At 30.0% G+C, this 16,425-nt stretch overlaps 1 protein-coding gene across 1 annotated transcript; it reads left to right on the forward strand.

Annotated features, from left to right (window-relative positions):
* Positions 1-14,823: 14,823 nt before the first annotated feature.
* Positions 14,824-15,804, forward strand: TRIADDRAFT_51672 (uncharacterized protein; the record flags this gene model as incomplete). The annotated part of the gene is made up of 1 exon (XM_002107761.1): positions 14,824-15,804. The coding sequence occupies one exon, from the start codon at positions 14,824-14,826 to the stop codon at positions 15,802-15,804; it is 981 nt and encodes a 326-aa protein (XP_002107797.1).
* Between the last annotated feature and the right edge of the window lie 621 nt (positions 15,805-16,425).

A 16,425-nucleotide genomic window follows, 5' to 3' on the forward strand; every position in this document is an offset into this window, starting at 1 on the left:
GGTGGAAAGATACAATTGGTATCAATTTAGTAATTTCGGGAATCTAGGGTAAAATTTATGTTGTCATATGCGATTAATTGTCAGTTTAATTTAGACTACTTAAGACTAATGAATTGATAGTCTGACATCATTAACTTTTCTGCATAGAATATATGAGGTAGCATGGTTCAGTAGTTGAGTAGTTAAAATTAGTAATATCAGAAGTTATAGATTAGAATTTTCCTAAAAGTCGTGAATAGTCTTATTCCTTTGATAGTTTGGTTGGTCAAGGTAGTAATTCTTTTAAGCAATTTTATATGATTGTTGTTAAAAGTTATGATAAACTGTTTTTTTCTACTTAATTTAACTTAAGTTGGAATTCAAAGTTAGTAGTATTAATAATTTCTATATCTACTATGACTGTTAATTAAAGAATACTTCTGATATTAGTATTTATTATTTATAGATGGTGATTGCGGCAGCTCCTTCACGCATGACTTAAGTTTGGAAAGTAAAGTCTAGACTTAGAAATTATGGCTATAGCAAAAAGTACCATAATTTTCTACCGGTAAATAGCTAACTAATTTCATCACTTTAACATAAATCAAAGAATTTTAGTAGCAATGACGTTAAAAGTCTACCCGTAATAAAATAAATATTTCTCTGTTAATTGATTTCGCCTAGTTTATTCAAAATTACGGCGTAGATAATAAATTACACGATAACAGATAACATTACAATATCTAGATTTCGAAATCAATACCGCTACTTTTTTGTCAAACTATTTCAACATCGGGGCAAGATTATATTCTAATAATATGCTATTTAGCGGTAAACGCAACGTACTGAAGTTTGCTGCGTCGATGCGCTCTCCCAAACTACGTGTATACGGGTATGTTTAGCAGCTAAATAAACTAAAGATTGAAGAATGACATTTCCAAATTTTAATCACGATCATATCAGTAATGATCATGCACCTGTAGTAGTTTCAGCTAATTACAGCAGTAATTGAAGTACGGCAGCATTAAGAAGTAGGATAGTCTACTATGCTTATAAGGTAATTTAATGATTGCTGATGATGAAATGGTATACTTATATCATTCGTACTATGTGCGTGTAATGACCTTATGTAACGTTAGAGATTTGCGCAATTTTAATAACCCAGATTTTGAGTAAGACGATTGCGGACCTAGGGAGTTGTAAAACCCAAGCACTACAGCACCACAACCAAAATAAATTCAAGTCTAAGCAGCGCTAAGCTACTAAATCGATCTTGTCAACACTAAATGCTTTGTTTTATCCGAATATACAGTGTTTGATACCATATATATGTCTTATTGTTGCACCATTTTACATTAGCTTATCTAATCCAGACCTTCAGTGCCTTTAATTAAACTTTCGAAATCAGTTGTTTTGATGAACAGAAATATAGATCCGACCACGATTCATAATGTCTTAGCTAAGAAAAATGTAATATCTTTTATCATTCACACTAAACATTAAACATCCTTTACTCTAACTTCAGGATTATATATATGTAGTAAAAGGACTAAAAGTAGAGTCCTTTGTAGTTTTTAGTATGTAATTAGTATTATTTTACTATACAGAATACCTACAAAGTGATAGTGTCTTTAAGTTTTACCCTGCCAAATCATCATGTCGCCATCTTTTCTTCTTCATTATTTTACAAGGTATTATATAGATTACTATAGAAGTAGCCCTATAGAGCAAATGCCTAATCTAAAGAAAGGGCGTTTGATCGTCTATTCAAATTGTAAAGAAATTTGACTTAGTAGCAAAACCCTATCCTTAGAGAAAGGGGATTTATAACATGACGATAAAGTACTGTAATGTAGTCTATACTCGTACAGTTACAGTACAATCTGACGCTAAAACATCAACTGTCAATACTCGCGAATACTAAGCGGTACTAATGTCAGAAAAGTAGTCGTAGTAGTCATATAAATTTTTTTGATAAGCGATACTGTGATCTTCATAAAAAAACGAATTTTTCCGGATTTGTGTCCGATATAGTTTTCGGATTCGGGGACCGGTCGGGTTTGTGTCCGATATAATTTTCCTGTTTTGGAACCGGTCGGGTTTATTTTTAATTTATGTCTGAATTATAATTTTTCTGTTTTAATTTTTGGATTTTTGTTCATGAAAAATATCGTAAGAGTTGATTTTGAGATTTGGACTTTTTGTTATGAATTTGAAACTTTGGAATTTTATGACGTGACTTGAAGTCACATTAGGAGATTTAGTGAGGAAAATAGAAAATAAGATGGAAATTGGCAGAGGTTGTGTTGATTGTTAGGTAGTTAGAATGTTGTTTTTATGACTAAATCTTGATGTTTAAAGGTTGATTTTTAGCTTTTTATAGTGTATTAATGATAGAAATTATGTTAGAAATGAAGTTTGATGTATTTTTATAGTTAGCTTATTACTTTTATAGTGTTTTGTAAGGGAATCGTAGGGTAAATTGTGTCTGAACTTTGAATGATTTTTGTTTTCTTAACTGGTGCAAAGTAGTTTTGTAAAACGGATCTTAAGAGCGATTGGTTAGCAAATGTTTAGTTTTAAATACCTCTGACGGCTCTACGAAGCCTATAAATGATAGTGCAATTAGAAAATTTAGAGAGAGAGTAGAAGAAGATTTTATTTGAAGAACTTGTTGAATTTAAAAGGCCTTCGGGGTCGAATTGTCGTAAGTTAAAACGTTTTTCTTTTTGAAAGGTTGTTTGGTCGTTGACAGTTTTTAAGTCTGTCATTTATTTTAATAATACTTAAAGCTAAGTATTTGTGCGGTTGTTCGGTTTATACTTCTCTCCATTTTTGTTTTGAAATAAATTGTTGTTCGGTTATTTCCCCAAATTTTATTTGGTGTCAAAGTATTAGCGTTAAGTCGACCGGAGTGCAACGAAAGTAGAATCAAAGTTTGTTAAAGTTTCGTAGCTTGATCTCTACACATTTCATTTCATTACATATAGTTCAGTTGCCGCATATCTATAACAGTTAATTTAATGAGGCTCTAAAACACACTCTCTATAGTGAAAAAGGACAATAACTACTATTACTGATTAAGCGGTTCTTGATCATTGTAACTTTAGTAATTTATTAACAGAATCGCTGTAACTGCAATTACTCCTAATATTATTACTGATTATATATGATAATTTCATGGGTTATGTGTTCAATATAATGTATTGTCATTGTGTAAGACTGCGATAGAAGTTATCAAAGTATTGAAAAGCATATACAAACTTCAAAATGATTTTGGAAGTTGGATGCTTTAACTGTACCTATCAGATACTGTACTATCATATATGAAGATTTTAGCTAATAGTAGTAGCTTTACTAAGGTAAAATATGTATTAACCAGAATAGGATTGAAATTTATTTTACCTATTTTATTACATTATTTTATTTAAGAATTAAATTTTTTATGTTAATGAAACGATACTGGTATAAGCATTTAACTTAATGACTATGAGAGAGGTGCTTTCATAAATATTAAAAAGGTGATAATAACTATTATGAATCTTTCCTGCAGTACATAGTCAGAATGAATGAATGAATTAATACCGGTGCCTATTATCCGCTACATGGTTAGCTTCTTTAGCTTGGAAGAACCTACAGTCTTTGTATTGCTTACTAATACTAACATAATTTATTTTCACCGCAAATAATCGCTAAGTTTGCCCATGCTAAGAGTTGCCAGAGTGCATTTAGTTACGTTTAGCATTACATTAAAATGTTTGATTGCTATTGAATCTATGCTCGCTATTAATTAATAACATGATTTTTGTTACAGATATACCAACCGTAATGACGAGAAATTAATAAAAGCAGTAGAATTTACATTAACCAAGAAATAATTGTAATTTCCAAATTCTAATTTATAAATATATTATATAAAACACCCATTTCAGCGCTATTCATTAATCAGAGCATCAGTTACTTGATTAGTTAATTTCATTAGCTATCCGAAAGCATGATACCTTCTCCTTAAAATTGTGAGAATCTTTTCGGGTCTAAAATAAATTGTAAGTCAGAAAGCTGCATTCAAATTACTTTAAAGGACATTTCTAAGTTGACATATTAGTCAGATTGGATAAAAATTGTTAGGATGAGCCTTGTTCTAGATTTGAACATCAAAGATCTAATTTGAATTACTTTATTTCGTTATAACAGAATACTTACAGCTGAATAACGTAATGAAAGAATCGTGCATTTGTATCATGTATGATAAAACCTGAAATGTTAACGGAGAAAATAATGCCAATGAGTTCAAAATGTAATTAAATTAAATAGTGTACATTAAATATCGGTTTAGAATTGAAATTAACTCTTACTGCAATAAAAAATTCATTAAAATGGCAGAATGTGTATTATTGTAAATACAGCCAATTTCATTAATATTTGATTATAATTATTCATTTTGCATTAAAAGAAAGCAGCTTAACTACTTACAAATAAACAAGCTAACTAATTTTATCGCAAAGCGATGTATTCTGCAGACCTTTTCAATTAACTTTAAACGTAGAAATATTTCATAAATAGATTTTTTACATCTGTCTAGTGCGGGTAGTTAGGCTACGGTCATAGTCTTTACACTATATCCATTGTTAACAGTCAGACAAGAAATGTGATCGTAGCTGTCTAGCACAAACTTTTTCAATATGAATTTAGCGTATAAAAGGTTTTTACTTGGCGTACTAGAAAAAGCATAACGGCCAGTACAACCCTATATAATGACAAGAAAATATACCATCAGTAATAGACTTAAACTATCAACTTATTTCAAATAATAAACCGGATCCTTCATGTCTGCTACTTTCAGAATATGATGACTAACTTACTAGCCTTATTACCGGTGTATTATAATCACTATACTAAAAGCAAAATTTTTGAAAGGCCAAGATTTAGTGATTTATAATGTCGGCAATGTTAAACGACAAGTTAATTTTAGAAATTATTTTAATAACAATTACACTGTAAAAAATCTCATAAAATCTTTACAACAACTCCCTAACTCATCAAATGCTGTTATTACGTTAATTCATAATCTATGTCAATTCAGGAATAAGAAAAGTTTGAATAGATATCGAAGTTTTTCTGGCTATAGAGAGTGCTAGCATCATTGAGCATAGATATAGATTAGTGGATGAATTTATATCGTCCCAATAATACTACACGAAGAGAAATGAACTTACGCTTGATGATCTGCTAAAATAATTAAATAGGCATGATGTAATTAAAACTCTAGCAATAAGATATATCCGCAACTGAGAAATTACGAAATCTTAAGATCATAATCATTCGTTGAAATACTTTTATTTTTTAAACCCATATATACTTTAATATTACTTAATATAGAATATATGAATAAGATAACTGTAATTTGCTCCGCTTAATTATAACATCTTGCTAACACTAATAGTTTGATGTAGAAGGATGAAATTAACAACTTTTTTACCTATTATTATTGCGAAACTTTGTGACTCGATTTAATATCTGAAGTGATATTTGCCAATAAAAGCAAAGAATATTACACGTATCTAGGGAAAGCAGTCCGATATTTTAACGCAAGCTATTTTTTTATATACAATCGAAGCTTTCCCTCAAGATAGACCATTACTATTTACTGATCTAAAACTAATTAGTACTTCTCTTAATTCGGATTCATTCTCGAACTTAGTTGTTAGAGTACACTCAAGTTTCTTTTCCTACTTACATATCTAGAAAATCAATAAAACTCCAAGCGCAACTGTAAATAATTTGCTAAACAGTAAGCAGTTGCTCTATGAATTTTGTACTATTCCAAAGTGTGATTCGCATATTTATTGACAGCCGCTGAAACAAAACGATATTGCTTCAAAGTCTCAATACTTCCGATATAGGGCGATAATAAATCTTAAAGAAATAATATCCCACATAAGTAATACTACGAAGGAGGAAGTAATAATAAATTTGCTTAACTATTTAGTTACAGCAAGATGATTCACACTGATTAGATATAAATTTATTTACTTTCTTCTTTTACGTCATGAAATTAAAATCATTCATAGTAGCTTAACGATTAAGGTTTACAAATAATAACAATCGGCTCCATTAGGATCATCGTGACCTTAACACGGTTCATTAATTGTAATTATAATAGGACAAGATCTTCGTTTGGAAGATAGCTGGTGCCTTAAGAACAATTACGTCAGATGCAACAAAACACTCCTTGTAGCAACATTTCCAAATTGCCTCTGATACTTGCTTATTATTACAATTTGGAAACACGTACACAAAACACCTTAGCAATACAATACTGGCAATTCAATCTAAAAATTTTGATCTTATTATTTATTTTAATGGCCTAATTAAGAAAATTATTCACGTGATATTTGCATATTCAGGCGATTATTCTTGTCCATTTTGATAATTGAAGCTGAAATAAATCAATTTCTGAAGAGTTTAGACCGATGTAATATAACACCACGACATTTAGTGACCGTTTAAATTCACATTTAAAGCATTTTCAATTATAAATTAATGAAGCCAGTAGGAATAAAGATTTAATACTTGCTATCGGAGAGTAAAGAACAAAATCGTTTCACAAAATGCTAAGATTTTAACTATCAGGCTTTATTTTACTTGGTACAAGATATCGATAAGATAATTAGATTAAGTTAGCGAGGTCAGGAACTGGTTATATTGCAATCTAATGTCTATAATGGAACAAAACAGCAACGGTAGCATTAAAGCATACCGAAATAATCTAATTCAGTCCAATCATACCAACGAGACAGCAGCATATTTCGTCAACTTGGTCGCAACTATTACGTATTTAGCAATAATTATCATCATTGGTATCATCTATAATGTTATCAATTTAAGTACGATTTATAAAACTGTGATATTACATAATTATAGTAACGTATTAATTGCTAATTTAGCTATAGTTGATCTAATGACAATAACTATCGTCTTGCCTATGGCAATTTCTATCTCTATTTTGAAGACCGAAGTCCCATCTTGGGTTTGTCAAGCCTTTGGATTTCTGTCTCAGTTTCTAGATTCAGTTTCAATTTGTAATAATGCAGCTATTAGTATCGATCGTTTTATTGCCGTAACATTGCCATACTACTACCAAAAACATATGACATTTACGATATTAAAATGCGAAATTGTTATACTATGGTTGATACCTATACAAATCGGCGTCTTACCACTGATAAAAATGAAAAATTTTCAATTAGGCCAATTCGAATACATTTATCGATCTACTCAATGCTGGATTAACTTTCGTCAAAGCTATAATACAATTATAGCCTTAATTATTCTTATTTCAATGACATTAATGTTAACCATTATTATTACTTGTTATATATTTATTTTTGTAGTTGCTTATGGTAAAAATATTAAAAATCCACCAAATATTCGAAATCTTAAGAAATCAATTAGGACAACTATATTGATTGTTGGTGCCAATATTGTTTGCTGGATACCGATCTTAATTACGTGTTGGTTCTCATTCCTTCGCCCTCAAATAGATTATCCGGACAATATTGATAAAATGAGCTCAATGCTATGTTATACTCATGCCGCTTTTAATCCTGTGATATACTGTACAACAAATCACATTTTGCGCAATAAATTAAAACGGATCGCCAATAAACGCACAGCAATATTTCCGGCGGTTCCTCTTCGTATAACTCCAGCTTCATCTCGTCATATTCAGCGTGACTTAATTTTTCAAAATTCAATTGTTCTAATTGATACTTAATTCTACTGATGATAATAACCCAACTCTTGAAAATTATTTTAAAATGCTACGATCGATAAGAATAATGACTTTTATAAGTTATCCATAGGGGTCTTGTAGATCATTTCACAGCAATTTCGAGACGATATAATCACTGTAACCTTTGAATACAAGACCAAGATATCACATCCATAAGATCTTGTAAGAAACTCTTTAAATAAATGAATTGAGAAGTACTGTAGCTTTTATTATTATCGACTTCGATCAAGATTCTATGATTCCATTTTGGTACAGCTTCCCATAAAGATTGAGCAATACAGAAAAAATAGTTCAGACAAACAGATAGGAAAACTTGGCTACCAGTTTCGTAATAATGACATCAATTTAAATTTTAACTATTTACGCTTATTTTCTAAACGTGATGGAGTAGTTTACGATATGTTAAAGTAGTTTTTTTGTATATCTAGAACAGCAGAAACAGTTTTATTCTATTTTTTTTAAATTCGCGGTTGCGATGAGGTAAAAATCATCAAATACATCAGTTTTTTAATGAATAACGCGAGAAACATTCTTTCTTATATCTTTACGCATAATGTTTGTGTTGATTTTGATTTAACCAATGCTATGAAGTAAAAAACACGATCTTATAATGATAACAGTAATTTACTATATGAATAATCACTAATTTTAAATAACTCGACTTTCTTTCTATCTTTTATTAATCCTTATATGATTTAATTCAATAACTACGTAGCTCGTGAAGTAATAAAAGATATTCGTTTTTCTTAAGATTTTTATGAAAGCTAAAAAAATGTAAAGTAATCAAACTATTCTCACTAACTTGAACTAAAATTTTTAGCTAGTCTCTTCAACAAGAGCTAATAAACGATATAGTAAGAGGTGTACTGTAAGCTATCCCCACTAGGTATTAAAGGATACAATATCTTAAATATAACATTAAATTTCTGAATCTAATGTATAATGTATTATAATATGCTCATCTGTCTTTCCATTATTTCAATATTATTTACATTAGGAAGCTGCTTAACTATTGTGTTTACATACTTGACTAATGAATTTCAATAAAACGAAAGCTATTACTTCACAACTTGTTAGTCTTTTCGAGATAATATTTCTGTTCAATATATGAGTAAATATCTCCTCTAGGATATAAAAGTACAGCCTGTAATAATTAAAATGAGAGAAAAAATTCGATTTAAGTCAATTCACATTATTAGACAATATACGCGTATAAGAACATATAATACTACATGCAGATATCAGTCACGTCCAGCTAAGCTTTATTATTATAAATATAGTAAAATTACACGTTATATACAACTAATATAAAATTTATTTCTTATTAATACTTGTAGTGTTTTAGTTAATAATTTTCATTCAATTAGTAATTAATTCGAATCACATTATTTTTGAATGTTCTAATATTGTTATAAGTTTACCTAAAAATAAATGATATATAATGTATTCGATAGTGCAAACTATCTCTAATTTTGCTACTTTGCAGTAACCTATGCAGTATTCGTTAATACTATAGTTTATAATTATGAGATCCATATTATTGAACATCTATAGCCTGATTAAATATTTAAAATATATTTCCGATGCAGCGTTCGTTCTCATGTATCACGTTTTATTAATATTGATGAGAGATAAGTAACCTGCATAGCCCTGTCTCTTAACGTGCTCATTTACGTATGCATATTTTTGTGTCTATATAACATGATATACACGGATCAGTCTACGAATATAACTTCGTTAACTCTTCTAGTAATATTTGACCATATATTCCCTCACGTATGCAAGCAAAATCGTGGCGCCACTTAATTTCGATTCGACAAGATGTAAGGTTCAATAATACAAGATCAATAAACTATAAGCATAAGAAAATCTTAAATGCAGGCATACGATATATGCAATTTACAGCCTCAGTAGAAGCAAGATACGTGAATTAAACTATTACAAGATATTGATACATACTTATCAGTTTCGCTTAAATTCATTTATGGAGCTAAAAAAGTGTATACGTTACCGCCAGTGTATACTAAATACTGGTGTTCACACTAGGCTAAACAGGTTTACATAATTATCGTATACATACATAACATACCCATTGACTTCATTACAATCTGAAACACAGTATATATCAATTAAATCTCTCGAATGATAAGATATCAAATATCTTCGATTTCATTTTTACCAATAATTTAGTCATCATATGACACTCACATTATCGATATAGTCAAGTATTGATATTACTGCCCATTCCTTTTAAAGCTATACGTAGATTCGTACTTTTTATATGCTGTATCAATAATAAGAAAATAAACGAAGTTGAAATGGACTTTTTATTCGTTCTTGTACGATAGCAATAGTATACCATAACTCTTGTATGCAGTGTAGTATCGAAAAGGTTCACGTTAAATTAAATTACTATAAACTGAGTGTCCAGTAAACTAGAATCCAGTTAACTTAGCCAAACTCTCATTTGTATTATCTCAACAATATTATGGATATGAATTCTATCGATCAAAACTGCCTACTCAGACTATCCCGTACACATACCCATAGAGTGTTGTTATATATTATCGTGCACACATTTCAACAATTTCATGCAGTGCTGGTAAAAATTCGATCTCTATTACGATATTTATTTTAGTGGTAATTATAATAAAATGGGGATATAGATATATCCATTCGATCTTTTCCATTAAAAACAGTCAATATCTGAATAATGCAATAAAACATACAATATCAACTTCCGTAATGACAATGTAATTTTTTATGATTCGTTTATTTTATGTATAGCTACTAAACATGCATATGCGAGTGCATTATGTCTCTTCGTACTCACTTCCTAATAGCATATTCAAATTAGCCTATAATAAATTAATACTTCTTGTTCGATGGAAGCGTCAGCCATAAATATGCGTATTTATTAAGGAATCATTTAAAATTTGGATTAGCTTCGATCCTTATACCGTATTCTTCAAATTCTCGCCGTAAGACAAAGATAAAAGACTACTTTGTTGACCGAAAGTAGTAGAAACTGCGAACTAACTTAGAAATCAAGAATGTTCTATTATTGCCAATTCATAAAATTACTGTCATTTGGTATTGTACGTGAAGAAAATACAAAAGCAACATTTAGAGATATAAGCATTATCATCACCGACTTACCTGAACGTAAAATTTTTCAATTTAGTCTTTACAGCAAACTCAAATATAAGACGACTCCAGTTTCTTTCCGTAGAAGTTAACTGTCATGATCACTTAGCAACGTTAATAGATTTTAGGTTGGTGTCATAACTCGCACAACGTATTTGTTAGAAGATGAATTAATTAAATTTATTATACAAAATTTCTTATCCATCCTTTTTTTAATATTCGAGCTCCAAGAATATTCGCTTATAACAAATGAGTCATAAAAGGTGTCCAAAAATTCTTCAATATCTAATGTTTTAAATCAAATTCGTCACTTTATTACAATACAGGCAAGAGTAGATCTGGCACGATTGCCAGCATTCGTGAATAATGGTTTTAATTCATCAACGAAAAAATCTTCCAAAAATACCAGTAGCAATTGAGTCGCTTGGTATATGGAGAATAACAAATTATTACATTTAGGGGACTAATGGGGTAGTGCATTACAAATAGATCAGAACTATAAGTCATTACGAGATCAACAAATATTTTAAATGCCAATAACTTATTGCAATACTAGTCTATTAGTCTATTTCTGTTTAAAAACAACATTCTCGTTAACAACAGTAAAAAGTATTGGATTATATCATTTCTTAATTGATAATGTCTATGGCAATTATTCGTCGAAAAAATTATAAAAAAAAGTTTTCATGCGCTTATTAATTGAATGTTACAAATTATTTATTAGAACTATTGAAACCTTATTTATACGCCTTGAGAAAATTTATAACTGCAAAAACATCGATGTTCAGTACTCTATAATTTTCATAAACAATTCTAACCCTACTGTCATTAGTTAGTTTTTAAATGTAATTTACCTTTCTTTGTAAGTAAATACACTAAAAAACACTGAGATAAGTAATGAAAATAGTCCTACAATATGATTTTCTACACAGCATGCACCTTAATTGATATGATAAAGTCGATCTTTATATTTGAGTGATTATGATGCTTCAGTATTTAAACTCACTCCCCAATAGATCTTGTACTATAAGCATTGAAATCAATTTAAATATTATTATCATTTAAGATTCTAGAGCTGTTACTGCACTTGTAGATTATTGGCTAGTAAGCAAAGCTTTAGGAATGCTAGGGACATCATCAAAACTGATGGATTGTAACGCTACTATTGCGCAAACTGATATCACCAAGATCAGATGGTTTTATAGGCATATTCTATTGCCGTCATTTTTAAATGCATAATAGTCTCCTGCAAGAATGTAAGTATTAAGCCCTATCTATCCTCCTATCTACAGAAATGGAATTCTATGGGTCAGGTAGCTGCAGAAGAAAGACGGAATATTCTACATTAATAACAGTTTTAACGATGAAATCAGCAAATAAGTTCCATCAGAGATTAATAATGTGACAAATATGGGAATATTTTAATCTCGTTGAGAAATAAGCAATAAAGATCTTATTCTATTATTGATTTATTAATGAACGAATTGAAATAATACGAAATTGAGAACAGGAACTGTATTAACAATATTATCCAGTATTCGTAACTTGGTAGATTTTAAGACGATTGGTGTGAGTTTCATTTTAGGACATTTATTTCCATTACTTTATATACAAAGATTGATGCCTAGATTTTCTTAATATTTTAAGTACTTGTAGCGATTTCAGCCAAATTACTGTAATAATATGAAGGACAGTAATTGTCGCCTGTTACAGTGTTAAATACTGTATTACAGTAGAAATAACTATGTTAGGATAATTCTGTTAGGCTATCCTTATTTAGTTAACTTCTAATTTGGATATACTGTGTTTTAATATAGCACTGACTTTTTATGACAGTGACACTTATACACATACTGAAATTAATAGTTATAATAGGGAATGCAAATCATCTACTTACAATTCGAATCATTGTGATTGTAATTTACTTATGCTAGATTGTAAATTATCATGGAAATGTTCCGTGATAGGACATATCGTAATCTGACTATTCTGTATTAGTCATTACATGTCTATGTTTGTAAATACTGTTGTCTGCATTAAGGGAGCAGTAGCTATAAGTAATATCTAATTCAGTAAAGGATTCCGAGGTTAATTGTATTAACTATGACTCATGAACTATTGAGGAATAGTATATAAATGCAGTATATCGTGAAATAAAGAGAATTTCTCCAACTTAGTGCTTAACGTAAAATACGAGGCGTTTAAGTCTTTGTGTAGTCTGCTAGTAGAGCAAAAGTGTTTGTGATAGTGCAGATATCGTTCCTTGATACGTGGTTCAAGGAATTGACTTATTGATCGTATATTGCGTTATCTTGTTGCAAAGCTGTTTTGTGGCATCGCCCAATAGAGATTTACTCATTTTTAATAACTCAAATTTCGAGTTAGTAGGTTGCGAACCTAAAGGGTTATAAAACCCATTCACTACAGTATTAAAGGCAACATAGCCACTTTAGATCGCTATAACTACAGTGCATTCATTGACTAATAGTAACCTTTAAAATTGACGATATATTGCATGATAAATTAATTTACTTTTTTGTTCTGACTCTATTAACAAGAATTGGCTTATTATCAGCCAAGTCATAAATATAATTGATAGCTCACCAAATAGATTATTACGAAATATGATGAGTATTTTATTTGATAATAATAACAGTAAAGCCGTTATTTCAACTATGGAGGACATCTAGCATCGATTAGTCATGAACTTAAGTGTCTCAGTATAATCAAAGCTGGTTTATAAAATGATCCTGAGATCAACAGTTACCTAATTAATACAGAATACAGTTCATAGTCTTATGGTCTTACTATTTGTTATCAATTAGCATTATATTCTGTAACGCTTCCAAATTTTAGCTGCGTTTATTACCATGATTTAGAGTTTAAAACTAATTTAAATCCATCTCATTATAGCAATTTAATTTATAAGTTAATAAATAAGTAATTTTTTTAACTGGGTTAGCCAACTACCGGTAATTGTTCCTGTCATAATTAATGTTAAAAATTGATATACTATTATTACTTCATAGAATTATAACTTCATAATGCAGGATATATAGCTTTCATTATAATTATCTAGATGATACAATCATTGATTGAGAGAATAATATTCATCATAATAAAAATTGATCAAATCAATTATGATCATTTTAAAGTTTACTTTAATAAAGTAATGAGGATAGATAACAGCTATCCTTGTTAATCAATATCGATTATATAGTTTATCTAAATTTAGTTCTAAATCACTATTATAATTACTGCTTTGAAGTATGACAGTAATTAAGACGTTGCAAGTTCATTGTTTTACTGTACTCGTATAAAATTAAATTATGAGCTAAACTCAAACTAATATAACATAACAAAATGTATCCTCATATATAATTGATCATAATCAGATTTCATTAAATAAGTGAAAAATACAATAAGCGACTGTAATCACGATAATTATGCTGACGTGAAGAGTAGTCAATTATTCTCTACAGTGATTTTAATTTCCACATATATCTGTCTCCATTCATTGGGATATTCATTAAGCGACCTTCTATTAAAAAAATATACCTAATGAATGATAACGTTGAACAAATAGGAAAAAACAACTGTCCCGTGACAAAAGATATTATCACCACTTTCCTCTTATTTTCAAATTGATACTACCACAAGCCTTTGGGAACAGTTACAGTGATATATTCTCAGAAGAAAGTATTAAGTACGTGCAGTAAAGAGCCACAGACTACTGTGATCAATTTATTTCATCTTATGTCATTCTTTTAACATGAGCCCAAATAGACTACTTGGATACAAATTATGTACTAAGATATAAAAATTCAATTTATCAATGTTGCTTTTATTGATCGAGCAACCACAACGTGATGATAAATTTAACAAATAGTTCATTTCCTTACATGCCAATCTTATCCTACAAAGACATTTTCGTTGTTACAATATTGGGAATAATTGCTTCGGTCGCTTCGTTTGGTAATCTTTTCAATCTCTATCTCATCTATCACTCAAGATCATCACAATTGGTTGGTACTTTACTTCTTGCAAATTTAGGTTTAGCCGATTTATTTTCTGGACTTGTTGTTATGCCGTTAGCTATTTATAGTTTCATCGTACAAGATACTATATCTCCGTTTCTGTGCCAACTGTGGGCAGTATTAGCTAGCCTAAGTATTGGTGTATCCTTTTATACTACTGCAGCCATTAGTATCGACCGCTGTATCGCCGTTGCTAGTCCATTTTATTACTCTCAATCTGTTAATTTACGTGTATTAAAAGTCCAGATTGTAATATTATGGCTAATAACTAGTGTAATCGCCATTATGCCAATGCTAGGCTTGAAAGCCTATGGTATTGGACATTACAGTTATATTACAGGATCGCAACAATGTTGGGTTGATTTTACGGACAGAGATCACAATTATTATATTGGATTGGTTTTGTTGTCGATACTATCGTGCACGATAGTGATCATTGTACTGTGTTATAGTATTATATTTATCATTGCTTGGAGAAAAGGTTTACAAAATCTATCAGGCCATGGTACTATCAAAAAATCGATCCGAACAACTGGTTTAATTGTTGGCACCAGTCTAATGTGTTGGATTCCTCTTATAACTATATCTTACGTCGAATTTATAGACTTCATGTTACTGATATCAGATGACATAGTATTAGCAGCCTATCTTCTTACATTTTGTAGCTCCGCTATTAATCCTGTCGTTTACTCATTGACAAATAGCGAACTTAAGCGTCGTGTCCGACTAACGTTGCGAAGGACAAACGTAATTGCATTTTCACAATCAAAGCGTAAAGGCAAAGTTAACCCGATCGGAATCGATTCTGTTATTGGTAATCTCCATAGCTCTGTAATAGTCGGCTAATTATTTGCTTACTGGAAAAGAAATTGATTGTTTCTAAATGTAATGTGTCATTAGTACATAGACATGTACGGTCCTAATTTATTGTATAAATAAAAAATAAATTATTTTACAAAAATTATGGCGAGCTTTGTATTCAATAACGATAAAATGTGGAGCATAAAGTAAATATATTTTTTTTATTTTGCGTAAGGCTAATACATTCGTCATATATTACGTTAAGATATTAAAACTGATGATAGGACTTATGAATTCACTAATTTCGTCAATTTGTTTAGTTGAGAAATAGAGATGTTGTTAGCAAGTAATATAGCACATAATCAATCCTTTAAAAACCGATGTGTTACCAACGAGTAATCAGATCAAAACTAACCAAATTCTTAAATCTTTGGAAACTTATGGTAGCCTACTTGGGCCTTCCATACTGTCTATATGATGAAATACCGTAGTATGTAAATCCAACTACTGTAGGTCATTGACTTTAATTGCATACTTAAAGACAGAACTAACTCTACCGTAACGAATAGAAAAGTAAACCTAACTTTCTGTCATACTGTAATTAGAGATTAAACATCGTTATTATCCTTTTCTATAATTCTCCTAATGCAACTATCTCATCATTTC

Source organism: Trichoplax adhaerens, genomic scaffold (genome assembly GCF_000150275.1).
Source record: "Trichoplax adhaerens TRIADscaffold_1 genomic scaffold, whole genome shotgun sequence".
Classification (NCBI taxonomy): Eukaryota; Metazoa; Placozoa; class Uniplacotomia; order Trichoplacea; family Trichoplacidae; genus Trichoplax; species Trichoplax adhaerens.